Here is a 16885-nt window from a genome sequence, read left to right as displayed (position 1 = left end):
CTCTTTTAAATTAGACTTTCTTCTCTGAGAAAGACCTATTTTCCATTATACTAGTATTGTTTTATACATACAGCTTTGTTTTTTTATTTTTTTTTAGCTTAATTCAAATTAAACATCCCGTTTGTGTGTATTTCACCTACTTGTCCTCCACTATCTCTCTGTAAGTCTTGATGCTTCTCCTCCTCTCAGAGGTACAGGTGCCTCCTGACATCAACTGCTCCATCATCTTCCTCTCCTCCTCCTTCTTGATTAGGTCCTGGGAAATACTCCTCCTCCGATTTTTCCATCGGGCCAGGTCCTGACACACACAAACAGATGTGTGTTTCAGTTCCAAGTGAAACAAGGCAAAAGGGCTTGGCTCAGCAGCATTGTGAGACCTTAAGCACTGCTGTGGCCCTAGAAAACTGATTTTAAAGTGGTCGTATTATGCTCATTTTCAGGTTACACGGTTACATAGGTTTACATGGTTTAAATTTTCAAACAACACCATATTTTTTCCTCACACTGCACATTGCTGCAGCACCTCATTTCTCCCTGTGTCTTGAACGCTCCGTTTTAGCTACCAAGTGAGGCATCTCACTTCTATTCGATCTTTGTTGGGAGTTGCACATGCACAGTACCTAGGTAAGGACTACTAGCCAATCAGACACAGTGTAGGGCGGGTCCTGACGAGCAAGGTAGTGTGATCCAAAACAAAGCCGCATCAGCCCGTAACTATGGCTTAGGTTCAGCTGTACATGTTCGAGCCCGAGTCTGATACCGAAACACAGGTAGAACAACCCAAACCAGCTTCATAACTGAGACTGGAGCAAGAGTTTCAGAGTGGTAAGCAACTAATTTATCTTTAAAGCGTAACATTTCAACTGTGCACTGTCTCTACATCATATTAACAACTGTATGCCCATTGACTGCTTGGAGGGTATCTAACGTTTTAATTTCATATTTAGGTGTACTTGTGGAAACTGCTCAATTCGTGCATTATGACGCATGTTAAATATTGTTACGTAAGTAATAGCTGGACTACAATCGAGCTGTTTTCAAGCAGTTCAGGAGCAGTGTTTTCTGTGGGAGAGGGTAACTCCCTTTGGGGTAGACTTTGGGCTTTTTCACATTGCAAACCTATTACATGCACAAAAAAAGATATATAACACAATAAAGGAAAGGGAAAAAGGCAAAAAGCATACTATGACCACTTTAAGTTGTTTAATTGGGGGACAGAAAAACTGGAGTTTGTGCTTCGGCCTGCAGGCACTAAAAATCACAGCATATAACTGATAAATGTCTGACACAATGGAGATAAGAAATATGAACTCAGCAAATGAGAAAATTCTACTGGGAATTAAAAGGTAATCAGGAAAAATTCAGGAAAAAATATATTAGTAGTAACATAAAGTCAGACAAGTCTGAGACACTCACGTCCTGCCAGTGATCATCCTCTTCCTTCATCTTGTTGTACTGGTTGTGCATCAGTTCGTGACGCACCTGACTGTGGGGCTGCAAGATGGCCTCCTCCTCACCTCGCATGTCGATCATACTCACACTCCTAGGAGGAGGAGGGAGTGAGAGACACACAGAGAATATGGATAATGAAAAACATGTGTTTGACATGTTATAGGACATTGCTTAGTTTTTCATGTTTTTTTTTTTCATAATGCTGCTAGTGATTCCATAAATGTCTTTCAGTGCATTGTACTGTAAGTACAATTCAAATTTTTGTATGTTGTAGTCTTTGTCATTCAGTCATGTGGAACACAGTAACACACTGTGACCCTAACCTTTTCCCAATATCAATGTGAAAAAAGCACTGAAAAATCATTCTCCCCTGAGGTGATGCTTCACAAAAATCTGTTTATACAGTAGTGTCAAAGAAAATACAACATCCCCAAAAATGATTTAGTAACCAATCCATCATAACATATCCTGTAACCAAAGGCTCAGTACAGACACCAAAATAATGTCTTTTAAAGACGCCATGAATGGAAAACTGTGCATCTTCAATGCTCACCCAGTAGGCATTAAAGATTTTAGATCCAATACAACATTCACACTTTTTTTTTTTTTTTTTAAAGATTCCAACCCATCTGCCCCTCAAACCAAATCAAAAAGCATTTCTCCTTCAAAGTAATTTGCATTTGGCTTGTTCTTTTGATTTATCTCACATTGTTTGTTTCATGTCACATTCCAATATTTGTTTCAACAGGAAATGCATTACATTAAGGATGTAAAGATGCCATTAATGGGATCTTTGAAAATATCAGCTTGGTATTTGAGGTTGTAAAGCTTTTAGTAACATTGTGGTGTGAGTGTATGAGATGCAACGACCAGAATGGTCTTCATAGAGTCTTTTCTGTAAAGACTTGTTACAGAAAGTTTACACTGGTCTTTGTTCAGTCAGTAATGTTAAAGCATTTTTAGATTACAGACAAGACGGTAAAGTGTAGCCTTATTGTTAGGAGCATGCAGCTGTATTGGTTATTCATCACAAACTTAGAATTGGTAAGATCATTATATTCTTGCTTAAATAATTGTATATTGTTGCTTAAATAATTGTCTTGCTCATTAAAGTCACGTCATGAGTCTAATAATCGTTTTTGGTTTACCACTCAGAAAACTGATGCATTGCCAACATACAAATGTATTGCTTGGCTTACAATGACAAAAGGAGTGGCATCAAACATTACAATTTTCTGACTCTTACTGTGCTCACTCATGGTCAAATGTTTTATGGAGCTCACTCGTCACTGATGGACCAAAGAAACGTGTAGCAGGAGAGTGTTTTCAACCCAGGAGATGTCCGAAATGATATTTTATTTCAAAAGCTTTGGCCAGGTGGACGGATAAAGGTACACGTATAATCTCTGGACTCTAAAGTGCATTTGAGTCATCTCATGGTTATGAATCCTCTCTCCTGCTTCATGAAAAGCTGTACTTTTTGCTTTAGCTTTTAGCAGCAAAGGAGCTTACCATGATGATTTTTTTTTTATTTGTTTCGTAAAGTAAAGGGATGAGGGTTGAGAGGGTGGTTGAAATGGCTGTTACATGAAACGTACATCTGGCAGAAGCACTGAGGTGATGTCGGAGCAGCAGTTTAGTAAGTTCTCTCCACAGCCACTATTGCAGGAACTTTGAATAAATCTGAGAGGAATGGATTTACGCCATCCAAAAAGACAAGCAGCAAGCATGTCCACTAGATTTATTGAAAATATATTTTCATGATATTTCAGATCAAGCGTAAGCGCTAGGGACCCTGTTTGACACTATTAAAGCATGCTGTCAAAAATGTCCACCGTGACAACTTATCTTAATTTAAGTGATACAACTAGGAAATCTGCTTAATCGGGAGACATTTTTGTTTTCCTTGCAAAGAAAACTTTTTTCAAGAGTTGTCTTAAATCACATGAGATCATCTTGTAACAAATGTAGTGATACTTCAGCCCTGACTGACTGGACTTACTCCCACTTACACCTCCATGAAAACAGAAAACTACATAAATTACCGTCTTTACATAGAACATTTTGGTTCATTCATTCCACTCTTCAGTGTGGTTTTATAAATGAATTAATCTCATACAACTAAAACTTTTGCCTGAAAAAATCTTTGTGCAGGAGCTGCTGGGATAAATTAAAGCACTAATTAATGACTTTCAGTAGAGTGTTACAGTATCACATGAAGGGTTTGAGAGGCCATTTTAGAGAATTTTTTAACCTGGCAAGAGTACACTTCTGTGGAAAACACTACATTCTTGTATTTTTTCTACCATTACAAGAGGGCCAAACATAAAGACAATAAAACTGGTACAAAATATTTGTTCATGTGACCGCCTACTCATCAAAAACAACACCACCAAAAACTACTGTCAGAACAAGAAGTTGTTGTCGACAGCTTCAAGAAAGTTCTTTGAATTACTTCAACCTTTGGCAGATTTTCCACTTGCATAAAGAAAAATCCAATTCTATAACTCAATGAATGATTAAATGACTTATTATTGAGTAGGCTTTGTTTTGTAGTGCAGAGCAGCGCTGAGCCAAAGAGCTGAGCCTCTGAGTGGTAAAAGGACAACTTACTGTGGGTCATCTGACACACTATGTGTGCGGCTGAATCTACGGAAGGCAGAGAGCATGGAGAGAGAGCACAATCACAAATGAATACAAGTACACTCAACAGAGAAACACATCATTCACTCGTGAATACTAAACACAGTGATGGAATATTTGATCGCTAGTGGGTAACATACTGTGTTGTGATCACAGCTGACAATTAGTTAGTCATGACAGATTAAACACAGAATATGTACCAGCTAAGGTTGATTTATAGTGTTTTAAACAAGTGTGCCTGGTGGTTTGTGTCTATGCACAGATATATTTGTCAGTGGGTTTAATGATGATCTTCACACCAAGCACAAGGGGGCAGTCTTATCCATAACACAGCCAGAACAGAACAGACAACAAGTTTACTGCATCACTGCAACCCAAAATACTGCTAGTATACAATAGATGCATATGGCAATGATCTTCAAATGCAGCTGGCACTGAAATATAATAAAAAGCACATGCATCTTTTATTAGACAGCACAAGAACAACATCAAGGATGTGGCTCTCTTTCTGTCTGTGACCACCACTTGTAGGTTTGGCCTTAACCACAAAAGGTCTTCATACAGCCTTTTTTTTTTTTTTTTTAAATGGAGCTGCCTCTGTGATGTTGGAGGGGTGTGAGAGAAAGTGTGGCCTGTGGTTTCTTGCCACAATAGATAAAGGAGACTAAATTAAGGCCAAATAGATTGTTTTACAAGATGGCTTTTTGCCGATATGTTGTAGTAAAATATCTATTTGCCATATGTTGTTTTGTAGGAATATGTCAGCCAGTGATACAGTGGGGACTGCATTAAGGCCAGCGTCATTTCAGCAATTTATTGGCATACATAGAATGGTCAATGTTAGATTGGTTAATAATAATAATACCAATTTATGCATTCAAAGATAAACATGCATTCAAGAATTGCCAAATAATTTTGGTTCAAATTGGATCAAATTTAATTCCGTGTCCATTGCGGTTATCCCATACTCCTAAAGAGATCAAAGTTTGCCAACTAAAGTCATGCATATTTAATCAAAGACATTATTTGCAAACATTTTTTCTTCTCCAAATTTCTTAACAGAAAAAAGCAAGGAAAAGAGAAAAAAATACATGTTTTTCAGAGTTTCCATGCATTCTGTGTACAAGAACACAAGAACAACTGCTTTTTAGAAAACAATATCAATTTGCATTCATGTAAAAAAGATCATGCAATCTTTAGGTAGTAAAGTCATCCAAATAGGAGCATTGCGGTCTGAGGTCGAGGTCACATGCTGAAACTGAGTATTTAAAGGGATCACTGGAATAGTAGATCCTTTGATTTTAAAGCTGAATTATGTAGTTCTAGTTCAACGGAGTTGAAATTCATAAAATGTGGTGTAGTTGCTGGACAGGGCTCACGTTGCTGGAAGATTGCTGTCCAACCAAGATGTCCCTCCTTGTGGGTCTTCACTTTCACTCCGTGCCCTTCCCTTCCGTCGGCCTGTATCGGTTGTTGCTGTTGCCATGGCAGGGGGCACAGGAAGGAAGCGGGAGGGACTCTGGGTGATGAGGTGTTTGGGAGACGTTTGGCTGGCCCGTTTCTCATCTCGCTCTGCATCTGTGACTAACAGGACACCAGCGACCCTCTTCCTCACAGCTGCCTCCTCCTGCTCTGTCACAGGTGGATGTTTCCTAGACGAGATGAGGGGGCTTGTTGCAACCAAGGGGGTTGCCGTAGTGTTTGCTGCTAGAGTCGTCGAATGATGGAAGAGTTCCTCTGAGCACGAGCGAGCCGGAGTACTGCAGAAAGCAAAGCAAACTAAAACGTATTGCTGCCTGGTTATTATCCTATATCAGACAGCATTCCTCTGGAGAAGCTAAAGTGGAGGTTTTTGAAGACATAAATCTAAGAAAATAGCACAGATTGGTCACAAATCCCCTCAGAACAGACTGGATGTGAAAACAAAATGGAGTCACAAAGCCAAAGAAAAACTGACTGAACGCTCTGTTGTTTGTCATCCTGTGATGAACAGCTACTTTCTGGGAGGCTTATTATTAAACCATAAATTCCCAGTTTGCATGGCAGGGAGGGAAAGGCTGTGAAAAGGCCAGCCTTCAGTTCCAGGCTGCTCAGGGTCAGGGAAGGAAGAAAGCCTCATTTCCTTACATCCTGAGGGTGGGTCGCATGTTCATGTTCCCTGCGAGTGCGCTTGTGTTTGGATATATACACAGTACATTTGTGTGTAACAGCTGTATGTATGGGTTTGTATCTGAAGCCGTGTGCAGTTTTGTTCCTAGACTTTGACGGGAAAGGTCAAATGCGATATTAATGGAAACTAGATGACATTCAATTGTATTTTCTTGGACCATGCTTGTTTTATTTCTAGATATTGATTTTATCAATTCAAAATACATCATTGTGGATGTTTTTGTCTCCCAGCTGAATCCCTGGTTGAACTAATGCATAATACTCACCCTTCGAAATGTTACATTTCATTTAGCCATTTCTGCTCAAGCTAAGAAACACAGTAAACATCTAAACACACACCACCATATGGCTAGATGTCAACTCTGCTCTACTTCTATCCAAACAAACTGACAGAAAGAACTGTGTCAGCAACAGAGTGATCTTAAAAAGATGTGTCAACACAACTTTGAAAGGCAACTTCAAACGCTGATATGTTGATGTTATACAACTGTTTTTAAAAGCATGAACTAAATTCCAGCCTCAGTTTTCTTCTGGAACAATACAAGCTGTTACCAGCTAAAGAAGCCCATATCAAAGCCTTATACAAACATCCTAGAAATCCCCTTTTCCTTGGAACGCAGCTATACACAAGATTTCTACTGAGGATTCTTTTCACTCCCTTGAAATGCTGACAATCCAATCAATACCATAACATCTGTGCCAGAAAAAGCTGGAAACTGGAGGTGTGACTCTAATAACTCTCCAACAGGACTGTGAATGAAAGGTCTGCTGGACTAGGAAATAACACTGTATAATGCTGGATTGTGAAATAACAACAGAGACCTAAACAGACATTTTTCAAGAGAGCAACATTATAATCATGCATCATAGTGGACACCTGCACTGTGAAATGTACAACAGCATTGTGTCTCGACAGCTCATAATCCTCACCTTGTTACCTGACACCAAGTGTAAAATGTGTGACCCCGGCTGGCCTGCTGGGTAAAGACTCTGTTTAACAGCGTGTTCTACATGTAACTTGGTTTCATTGAGCACTGAACCTCTTGCTGACTCACTGTTATGTTGCTCTGGATAAGAACGGCACTGGAAACGATGATCTGGTAATGGCAGTGCCAAAGAGGAAAAGGGCTGGATGGAAACACCAGCTGTGAAAATCTGAACTATTTCCTACCAAAGAAACATTCCTGATGAAAACTGTTCACAGCGAAGTATGTGGATTACCCTGATTAACTAGGACATTTATTTTGGACAGCTGTACTACTGCTGAGATTTTCAAGTGTAATTTTTCAGTGTTTTGTGGTGGCACAAATAAAATTCCATTCACCTATACTGTATGGTGGTGCAGGCAGGAGCCTCAGTGGCAGATATCTCAAAATATGCACAGTTCTTTTCTGATTTGGGTGAAATGACCCTTTAACAAAACAAAAGTTCAGCTGCAATAAGAAACTACACTGCTAACTCAATACATGGCCAACATTAAAATAATTCTCCACAGATTTATCATTGCACTCCTATAAAACATAAAAACTAGATAAGTGTTTTTTTTTTTAATTCCACACATCAAAACCTGGGTCCTCAATTACCCACAATGCAACTTGACCGCTGACAGTTCAGTTGGAGATTCAGGTATGTTATGCTAGTAGCGGCTAATGTAGTCTTGAGCCTTTAGCCTCAGGCACAGATGAGGAGGCGGCTACAGAGGTCTGATGAGCTCATTTCTTTCTCCACACCACCAGCTTTTTTAAATTTTCAGACTTGTAGTGATCAATCCCAACCAATTTATCAGACATCTCACAGCTCCCTCTGGAGCCGCAAGAGGCTTTACACAACTTTTTTCACATATGCTATAGTACTCAACCCAACACCTGTAAACAGCCTTTAATGTGTAAAATCGGTGTTAGAGTTCCCCTTTAAGGACAACATGAAGAAAATCAAAAACAAACAATTTCTCATTAGAAATATACACAAATAATTTCTAATTCTATAAAGACAAATCTTTTAGATTTGGTTGATTTAGAGGAACTATGAGTCAGAACCATGTGAATAAAGAGGACATTGGGCTGCTGATTTGGGGTATTGAGAAAAACATTAAAATCAAGGTGAAGACCTTTGCTCAGAGGTGACCATCAGGTGAGTTACAGTCTCCATGGGGGGCTCTGCATGGGGCTGGGGGAGGCTACAAGGCAGAGGCTCACTGCTCCTCCTCACGCCAGCTGCATGGATCTCAATGCATGGTGTGGAGTCAGTCTGCTCCCCTTCCTCCTCATCCTTTTTAGCCTGGCTCTCCGTCTGAATCTGTATATGGGGTTTGAGGGGTGGGGTGGGGGACGGGCTGGGGGACTCTCCAGGTGGGGCGTCTAAGCTAGAGACCTCATTTGGACTGTTACGCCACCCATTCACACACCACACACAGAAAAGGAAGACGTAATCACATTGGAGCAAAATTCGCAACAGTGACACAAGGATGATAATATGGTATTAAGACATGGGACACACGGATGTTGTGAGGGGTAAAGCAGGTTCACACACAAGAGGTAAAAGGAGGCAAAAGGGAAAACACCATGACAGATGTAAAGGAAGGAGATGGAGGGGGAAAAAAAAACAATAATGCAAAATCAATTAATACATGAGTTTTGATGTTGCACATAACGCGATGGATGAAGTTAACAATAGGGGGAATGAAAGACAGATTAGCAACACACACACACACACACACACACACACACTGGGTGATACACACAGGCACAACACACACAGCACTTCCCTACTGTATATGCACCCACTCACAGCACTTTTTGGAAATGTAAAAACACTGGGGTAAGACTAATTTGATTATTTGGCTTTTAATTAAATATCTTTGATTTGCTGCTACTTTCCGTGAATACAGCTAAACAATATGTCCAAACCTCAAAACATTACCCTCCTTGAAAAACTAATTTCAGTCAAACCAAACTACACATAAACACACATACACCACTAACACTGCACATACTGATACTACAACTGATCAAAGCACACTATGGATCCACTCAGCCAGCAGAAAAACCTTTACAGCCACTGACGATGAAACCCTTAACAGAATAAAATTTGTGATCCCAGCGCTTTCGTGTGGTGACATGCCAAACCAATAAATGCCAATAAGACCTTCAGTCTTTAATCTGCCTCATTTTTGTTCATTTCACACTTTTGCTTGGTCAGAGTCAGAGCCAATGAAAAAAGCACATCTGGCATCCATCAGCCACTCCCGTATGTACAGTACTGGACAGAGAAAAATAATCAAGAGCTGAAACATTTAATTGTAGACATCTGCAATTTGACATGAGTGACACCTTCTCTTGCAAAATGTTTAAACAACACAAAATTAACCCAAAAGGATGTTGGTGGGTATTAGAAATAGAGAATAATAAACACCATGTGATTTGTTTTCCAACATCTACAGTCATTCTGTCAATCTGGTCAGTTTTATCAATTCTGCAAAAATGTCATACTTTAAAAAAAAAATAAATTATGGTCTACTTCCACCCATATTTAATTAATGTGTCTTGAATTTCTAATGCTAAATTAAACTCACAAAACATGCAAGAAGGAGACTAGATCATCATATAGTTTTGCTGGACTTTCTCTGATCAAGCTGCATTTTCAGCTACAAGCAGAATTTTGTAAAATTCTCTGCCAATTCATAACAACCTTTAATTTTAAAGGTGAACTATTTAATGTAATATTCGCAGATGCTCTGCACATCTAATTAAAAACAATAAACCTTGAATATTCAACCCTCCTATGCAAAATTTTGCCTTATAGCAGAGACATTTTATCATGTAAAGTGGTTAAATGTTGTATTTTTAATTTCTAACCATTCACACATCTTCAATGTCATGAAATCGTAGTATTGAGTTCAGTTGCACAAGACACCATTTCATTAGATTAGTGAAGCTTTACACTCTGGTTAATAACAATCCTGTCTATACTTTTTAAATCAGTTCTCTGATTTAGACCCTAATTCTCATTAAAACTTACTTTATCAGTTTTCAACTGCATTTAAATATCTGAACTACCTCAAATAAATGACATACTAGCATTTCCTCTATGGTATTCAATCCCTTCTAATTACTCTAACAGACAGACTCACCTGAATGGTCTGTCTCCCCCTATAGGGGAAGTGGCAGTACTCCAACTCTTGCGTGCTCCCTCCTCTTTATCATTCTTCTTCTTACGGAGTGGCGTTGGCAAATATCCACTCTGGTTGCTCTTGTTGGGCAGGTACTGGTTGAACGGCATGGCGGTTCGTGGCTCGCTGACAGATGTCCGCCGGGCCGACATGTCATCCTTACGAACATCTGGCATCTTCCTGTGGGGGGGACCGTCGGACTCTGAGTCACTGCCGCGGCCTGTTGAGAGGAGGAGATGGGGACATGAAGGAGGTTATTACAGTGTCATGGGACTTTTATGTCCATCACAGAGAGATCATATTATTATTCAGGAGACAGCATCAAGGTAAATACAGCTTCTTTTCATTATTTAAAGACGTAGTGAAGCTGAAGGATAAACTAATTCCATTTAAAATGAGATTTCATTTTTACATTTGATAAAAGGTCAGTGACTGAAAGCTTCATCAATATATGTGAAATTAAAAATATTGAGGAGGTAATTCAATATAATAGCAGGGACACTGCCACCTGCTTGTGCTTGAACCCTGATTTCCATTACTTTAATGCTATGAAGAACAAGCTTTGATTACTGGAAAACAACATAACTCAAAATTATGTGGCATTATATTCTTGTGCTATAAGCAATGTTCAGATTAATAAGAGATTCAAATTGTAGATTTTTAAGAGATTTATCAGTAAATTCATTTGCAAATCTTTAGTCCATTAATTTCCCCATTTGAATGTTGTTAACCTATATTGTGATTACAAAACAGTTTATCTGATATGTTCCATTAACCATCTCAATTATAATACTATGTTTTAAAAATAATCATGATTCCCCTTTAAGTATCCCAGAGAGCAAGAGGCATCCAACTTGCTAAGTCACCGTCAGAGAGAGACAGAGAGAGAATGGAAGGGAGAGAGAGAAAAAAACAAAACAAAAATTGAGCAGATAAACAGTTGATTGAGGAGTCTTATTGCAGATACCCCAGACTTCTAATCTCTGAATAGAAATATCACTTAAAATCTACAGAATTTCTCCCTAAGCCGTTACATCATATAGGCCTACATTCATTAAAGTGCTGGTACAGTACTATTATATGCAGTGCATTCCAGTGGCTGAACATAGGTCAACCCCAAGTAACATAAATCATCACTAAATTTGTATTGTGCAGCTCCTGCTGACTGAATTCTAGCCCACAGTTTAGAATAATTCACTTAGGATGCCACTGTGTCTGTCTGTATCATATTTTAAACACATTGTTAGCTCTTTAATGTCAGTTGCAACACCTGGCTTTGCAGAAGTGCATCGCTTAAGGACTTTCCTTGTTTGCCGTCTGAAATTCCTCTGCAAGATGTTCATGTGCGATCCTCAGAGTACATACAGAAGAGAGAAATGAGGATAAAGCTGATTGAGGACATCACATATTTACAATTCCCGGGATGCACTGTTAGCATACCAGTAATTTCCACCTTCATTAAGCTGTTTTTTTACTAATGCTAAACATTCAGAAATAGCAGATAATAGATACCTGCAGCCTTGCTTTACCCAAGGTCTCTCAAAATTCCTCTCCAAGATGTTCAGCACATGTGCTACTGGAATTCCCCTCCCTTTGGATGCATGCATACTCAATCTATGACCTATGAATTTATGACTCAATGTATATATTTTCCAAGTATAAACCCACAATTTCAACCAGATCTAAACTGTAAAATCTTCCCTTAGTTCTGAACAGATACATGTGGATGCAGCCACAGCTCTCAGTGGAAACAAACGTCACATTTTGAACTTGTGAAAACCTCTCCTATCAATAGACTTTTATGTGGTCTAAACGAGTGACAGATCAAGGTCCAAAAGAGGCCTCGAGGTATCTACACTTCCAATAATGAATGGTTCAATTATGACTCTTAAACCATATCAATTGCAAACATGAGTGACTCTACCATCCAAGTCTATGCACCCTTAAGGAACAACATGTCTTTATGCTGCAATCTGCTCTCTCTGCACATATGGTAACACTGAAGCTTGAAGGAACGTTTATCATGGGTCAGTGCCATACTGTACCAGAGCTTCACAGAAACTTATTTACATCAATAATCATCAACATGCAGTAATACTACAGGAAATGTAAAAGCCACGGAGTCCAGTCCAAATGCGTTACAGTAACTGAAAAGCAGGAACAGAATTACAAATGAAGAGTGATAGTGATACCCTCAACATTTCTAATAGCATTAAAGTGACAAATTATGACACTTTCTGGGATAGTATTCATACTTTTTCCAATTTTCCTATTATATGACACAGATCTTTCTAGGCAGAAAGAAAAAAAGTCTGCAAGGCATCACATTTTTAATACTGATATTGACCACAAGGAAAAGTGTCCCGTCAACAGTATGGTTAGGTTCTGATAGCTGGTTCCATTTAGGATTGATTTATTAAGCTTGCTTAGCTAGCGTTGACTCGTCACTTTTGCCAGTTAAAATGACAATCACCAGCAACGTTAATTCTCAAACCGCTAATATTAAGCTTTTGGCTGTTGTCTGGTTAATGTGCTCTCAGCAAGCAAGTGTGAGAGTAGTGATACGTTACTCTGTAACAACACTATACGTATGCGACTGTTTGCCTACTCCTTTTTAGGGATATGATCTAGCTGATTGCGTCAAATCAATTTCAGCAGAATCTCCCATTTAAATTTTCATGAATATCATATATATATTTTAAACTTATCAACTTAATAGTGCTGAATCATAAATGTCCAGTACTTAGAGCAAGTAGCTCATGAAAAACAAAGTGTAAAAGTAAATAGGCATCATTGCACCTCATTTTCTAGAGAGATCTTTGAGTTATAGTTATTTATAACTTAATTACTTGCAAATGTTGAAAACTGAACCCAGGGGAAATTAGCACCCGCCATCTGCCAAATGCAGGTGATTGTGTGTAGTGGCAGGTGGATTTGCTATACCTACCAGCCACGGTGGCGGATAAACAATAGCTAAGAGAGAGATTTGTGACATTCCACAACGCAGATTGAATCACGAGTCTGCTTGTTTCACTCGGACACTTTAACAAGGAATCACAGAAAAACAACGCGGTGCATTATTGCAGGGTTTCAGATTTAATGTGTGTTGATTGATTCACGATGTCAACTCATGCAATGAGTAACATGCAAAAAAAAAATAAAAATTCCACCTTAAAAGTTGCAGATAGATGCCAGAAGCCTTTGAGCAGTAGTCTGTAGCTAGCTAATGTTAACTAATGGAGATGAAAAGGCAGCAATCCTTCCATTCATGATTCACTCTTCTTACGGTTTATTAATTTGTGATGCATTGGCAAAGAAACATTACAAAGCCAGCCTGTTAAACTTAGCCAGCTTGTGCTGTATCCAAAGTGCCTGCAGGAAATGAAAGCTTGCTTAACCACATTTTCATAGCCTAGCCCAGGGCTATTCAATAACAAATTCAACTGGGCCAGATTTTAAAAACAGGAAATGTAAATGGGACAGACATTTTCAGCAGCCTATTTAAAAACTTTTTTAGTTTTTGGTACTGACAAATTTTAAACAAATGCAAACGAGTATAATAAAAAAATAGCAGGCATTTGGAGATGGCGGTAAAATAAACGAATACTTGCCTGTCCAGGCAGGGTTAAACTGACGGTTTTCATTGTCAAATTTACATTTCAGGGTTGACAGACATATTTTCAGTAGAGCACTTCCCTACTTGTGACTGTCAATAGCCAGATGTTTTGAAAAGCTACTAAGCGTGGTCGGAACTCACATGAGAAAATCTTATATCTTTCACAAATCTTTGATTATTACTGGCGGTGTTGCTACATCTGTAAACATCCTGCCCGATCTATATACAATATCTTTATTTAAGATTTCAGGGGTAGCGTATTTCGACTAATATCCCCTATCAAATAATGCTCCCACTACAGAATAATTATATATTATTACACCACTACTGACTCCATGTATACTGAAAGAATATGGGGAGCATGTTGAAATACTATAGTATAATATCACTATTTAAGATATCAGGGAGATTGTGGGTCACATCTCGATAGGTAGCACATATTGACAGAACACCGGTTAATAAAGTGGTCGGTAAAAAAATGGAGTGGCTAGTAGATTTTGGAATCCACCAGCCACAGTGGCAGGTGGACAAACAAGTTAATTTCCAACACTGGCTGAACCTAATTTGATTCAATAAGGGATTCGAAAGGATCTGGATTCTATATGCAGAGTAGATACCGGATTTGATAAAATGTTATCAAACCCCAACCTTTGTCAACTGACACCTCATCATCATTTGTTGTACACAGCAGCTTGGCTGAGGCAGTAGTAGCAGAGAGGACAACAAGGCAAACTGAAAGAAAGCCCAAACAACTTCTGTTTAAACTTCAAGGAACACAATGTAAAGGTGTTCATTATTATTACGTGTGTGTGCATTTTCAACCATGTTGTCAATTCATATTGACACTGGATGTGAGTCATGTCCCAGAACACATATGTGATCTAAACATGTCAGATATGAGCAGCAATTTGGAGCTTTGCATGAAGACTTCTGATGTGAGAGCAGTGGCATGAGAACATTTTATAGACTAGATAACTGTTATTTTAGATAACTGTTTATTGGACTTCTGGGCAATTTCTTATATAAAACCCATCTCAATGACGTCACTCAATTTATTCTTTCAAACAGCCTTTGACTAGCAATGGGTGTTGTCCTGCAAAAATAGAAAAAGAGGAGGGCGGGCTTTACTATTGGAGCACCAGAAGCACAAAGTGTCTCATTTATCAACACTGTATCCGTCTACAAAACTTGGCCCAAACAAAAGAGCATTGCCAATATTGAATCTCTTTCAGATATTGAATTAAACTCTTCTCCCTGTCCCCTAATTACTGTCAGGGTGAAGTCAGTTTACAGAGCTGAACAGTGAAGGGGCTTTGTCTAAAAGTTCAAGGCAGGGAAAACCTGGCTAATAAATGGATGGTCTTGTTGTAGGTGTACTCAAAGCTCACTGTGATTGGGTGATAACTGCATTGTTATCCTGTTATCACTTCTCTAGTTTGTGGCTCCTGGGTCTGATCTGAACACTGATAGTATGATACCTTCAATAATAGCAAGGGCTTACAAATATTATCCAACATGCAAATTTCTAACCATAACCATTGGACCAAATATGTAGATATTGGCCTTGACTTACTAACGCTTCTTCCTTTTGAATGACTGAATCACAAAGTGCTCACAGAAATAAAAAAATTAAAAAAACAAAACAAAAGGAAATTACAACTCCAGATTAGGTTGTGATGTATCATCAATCTGTAATGTTCAAAGCATTTCAGGAGTCACTTTATGAAAATATGCTGTCATTCAGTTTTTTTAGTTAGCCCACTCATTTATTTTTTTTTTTACTTAGCGTTAACAATTGGTTAATTTTTCCAAAATGACAGAGCATGTTACTTTGGATCGGAGGTGGGTGTATGGGAATACGAGCAGCTTGATGATGTGACTAATCAGCTGTGGGTTACACGTGTTGGTGGACAGATTGATTGTGGTAATGCTTGTATAGTAAAAGCTAGAGGGTTTAAAATAATGTCTTGTGGCAGCTTTATTTTATTTCTATTGAGGCTATTGAGAAAAAAATGTCTAACTGCTGCAATGGATTTCTCCTTGTATGATTGTTGAATGTCATTCGAAAATGTCCCTGTTTAGTGGCTCTTGTTTTGGATGCTTTGGACATCAAAATCTTAGGTTTGCCACTGATGTAGAGCTAGTATTTTTTTCTACTATCAAAAACTATGACTACTTATCTGCAGGTTCAAATTCAATTAACAAGGTCGGTTACTTTGTTTTTAACAGTAGATATTTAGGGTGGATTTTTCCCCTTATTCAACATCCAAGGTTTTTAGTTAGTTTGACTGTTGGTGACAGGCTTTTGGAGACGGTAGTTTCCTTAGCACTTCCCTCAAAACAAAAACACAGTCAGACAGGATGCTTGGCCTCACTCTGTGTTTTCGCACATGCAGTTCAGAGATGAAACGTACATTGAGACTTGTGACGACTGCTGTAACCTTTTATAGGCTGTCATTAAAATTTAAAAGGGCCAAATTCAAATAAAGTGTAGCAATTAACAGCTTTCAATGACAGCATATGGTTGGTTTGGCATTATAAAGTAACTACATGCAGCCAAACAAATTCACAGCTGTTTGAAGTTTGTTTGTTTTGGGAAACTTAGGGAGGTAAAATCAATCATACATGAATTTCTTTGTATAGTACTTGACATTTAAAAACATGTTCTGGGAAAACTCTTAATTTCTGTACATCTTCTAACTGCCAAGATATTTTAACTCAGGAATTCACATTTCGTAAACTTCATGAGGTGAGTTAGTCTCCCAAGTAGTAACTATATGCTTAATTATTTTGGAGATGAGGATGTATCATTATATGGAATTGTGTCCTTTGCTCTT

The 16885-nt window shown here is 38.5% G+C and overlaps 1 protein-coding gene across 16 annotated transcripts in view; it reads right to left on the bottom strand.

Annotated features, from left to right (window-relative positions):
• LOC122879921 (LIM and calponin homology domains-containing protein 1-like) overlaps positions 1-16885 on the bottom strand; it is a 90704-nt gene that overhangs the window by 16219 nt on the left and 57600 nt on the right. For 10 of the 16 annotated variants that reach the window (XM_044204517.1, XM_044204521.1, XM_044204522.1 and 7 more), the window contains 6 exons: positions 10394-10652; positions 8372-8644; positions 5475-5855; positions 4066-4101; positions 1417-1543; positions 141-298 (listed from right to left, as the gene is read on the bottom strand). In XM_044204517.1, coding sequence (XP_044060452.1) covers positions 141-298; positions 1417-1543; positions 4066-4101; positions 5475-5855; positions 8372-8644; positions 10394-10652 — 1234 coding nt within the window. The remainder of the gene's footprint in view (positions 1-140; positions 299-1416; positions 1544-4065; positions 4102-5474; positions 5856-8371; positions 8645-10393; positions 10653-16885) is intronic. The other 6 variants (XM_044204519.1, XM_044204526.1, XM_044204525.1 and 3 more) reach the window with 6 other exon arrangements.

Source organism: Siniperca chuatsi, linkage group LG8 (genome assembly GCF_020085105.1).
Source record: "Siniperca chuatsi isolate FFG_IHB_CAS linkage group LG8, ASM2008510v1, whole genome shotgun sequence".
Taxonomy (NCBI): Eukaryota; Metazoa; Chordata; class Actinopteri; order Centrarchiformes; family Sinipercidae; genus Siniperca; species Siniperca chuatsi.
This window is presented reverse-complemented; position numbering and strand designations above follow the sequence as displayed.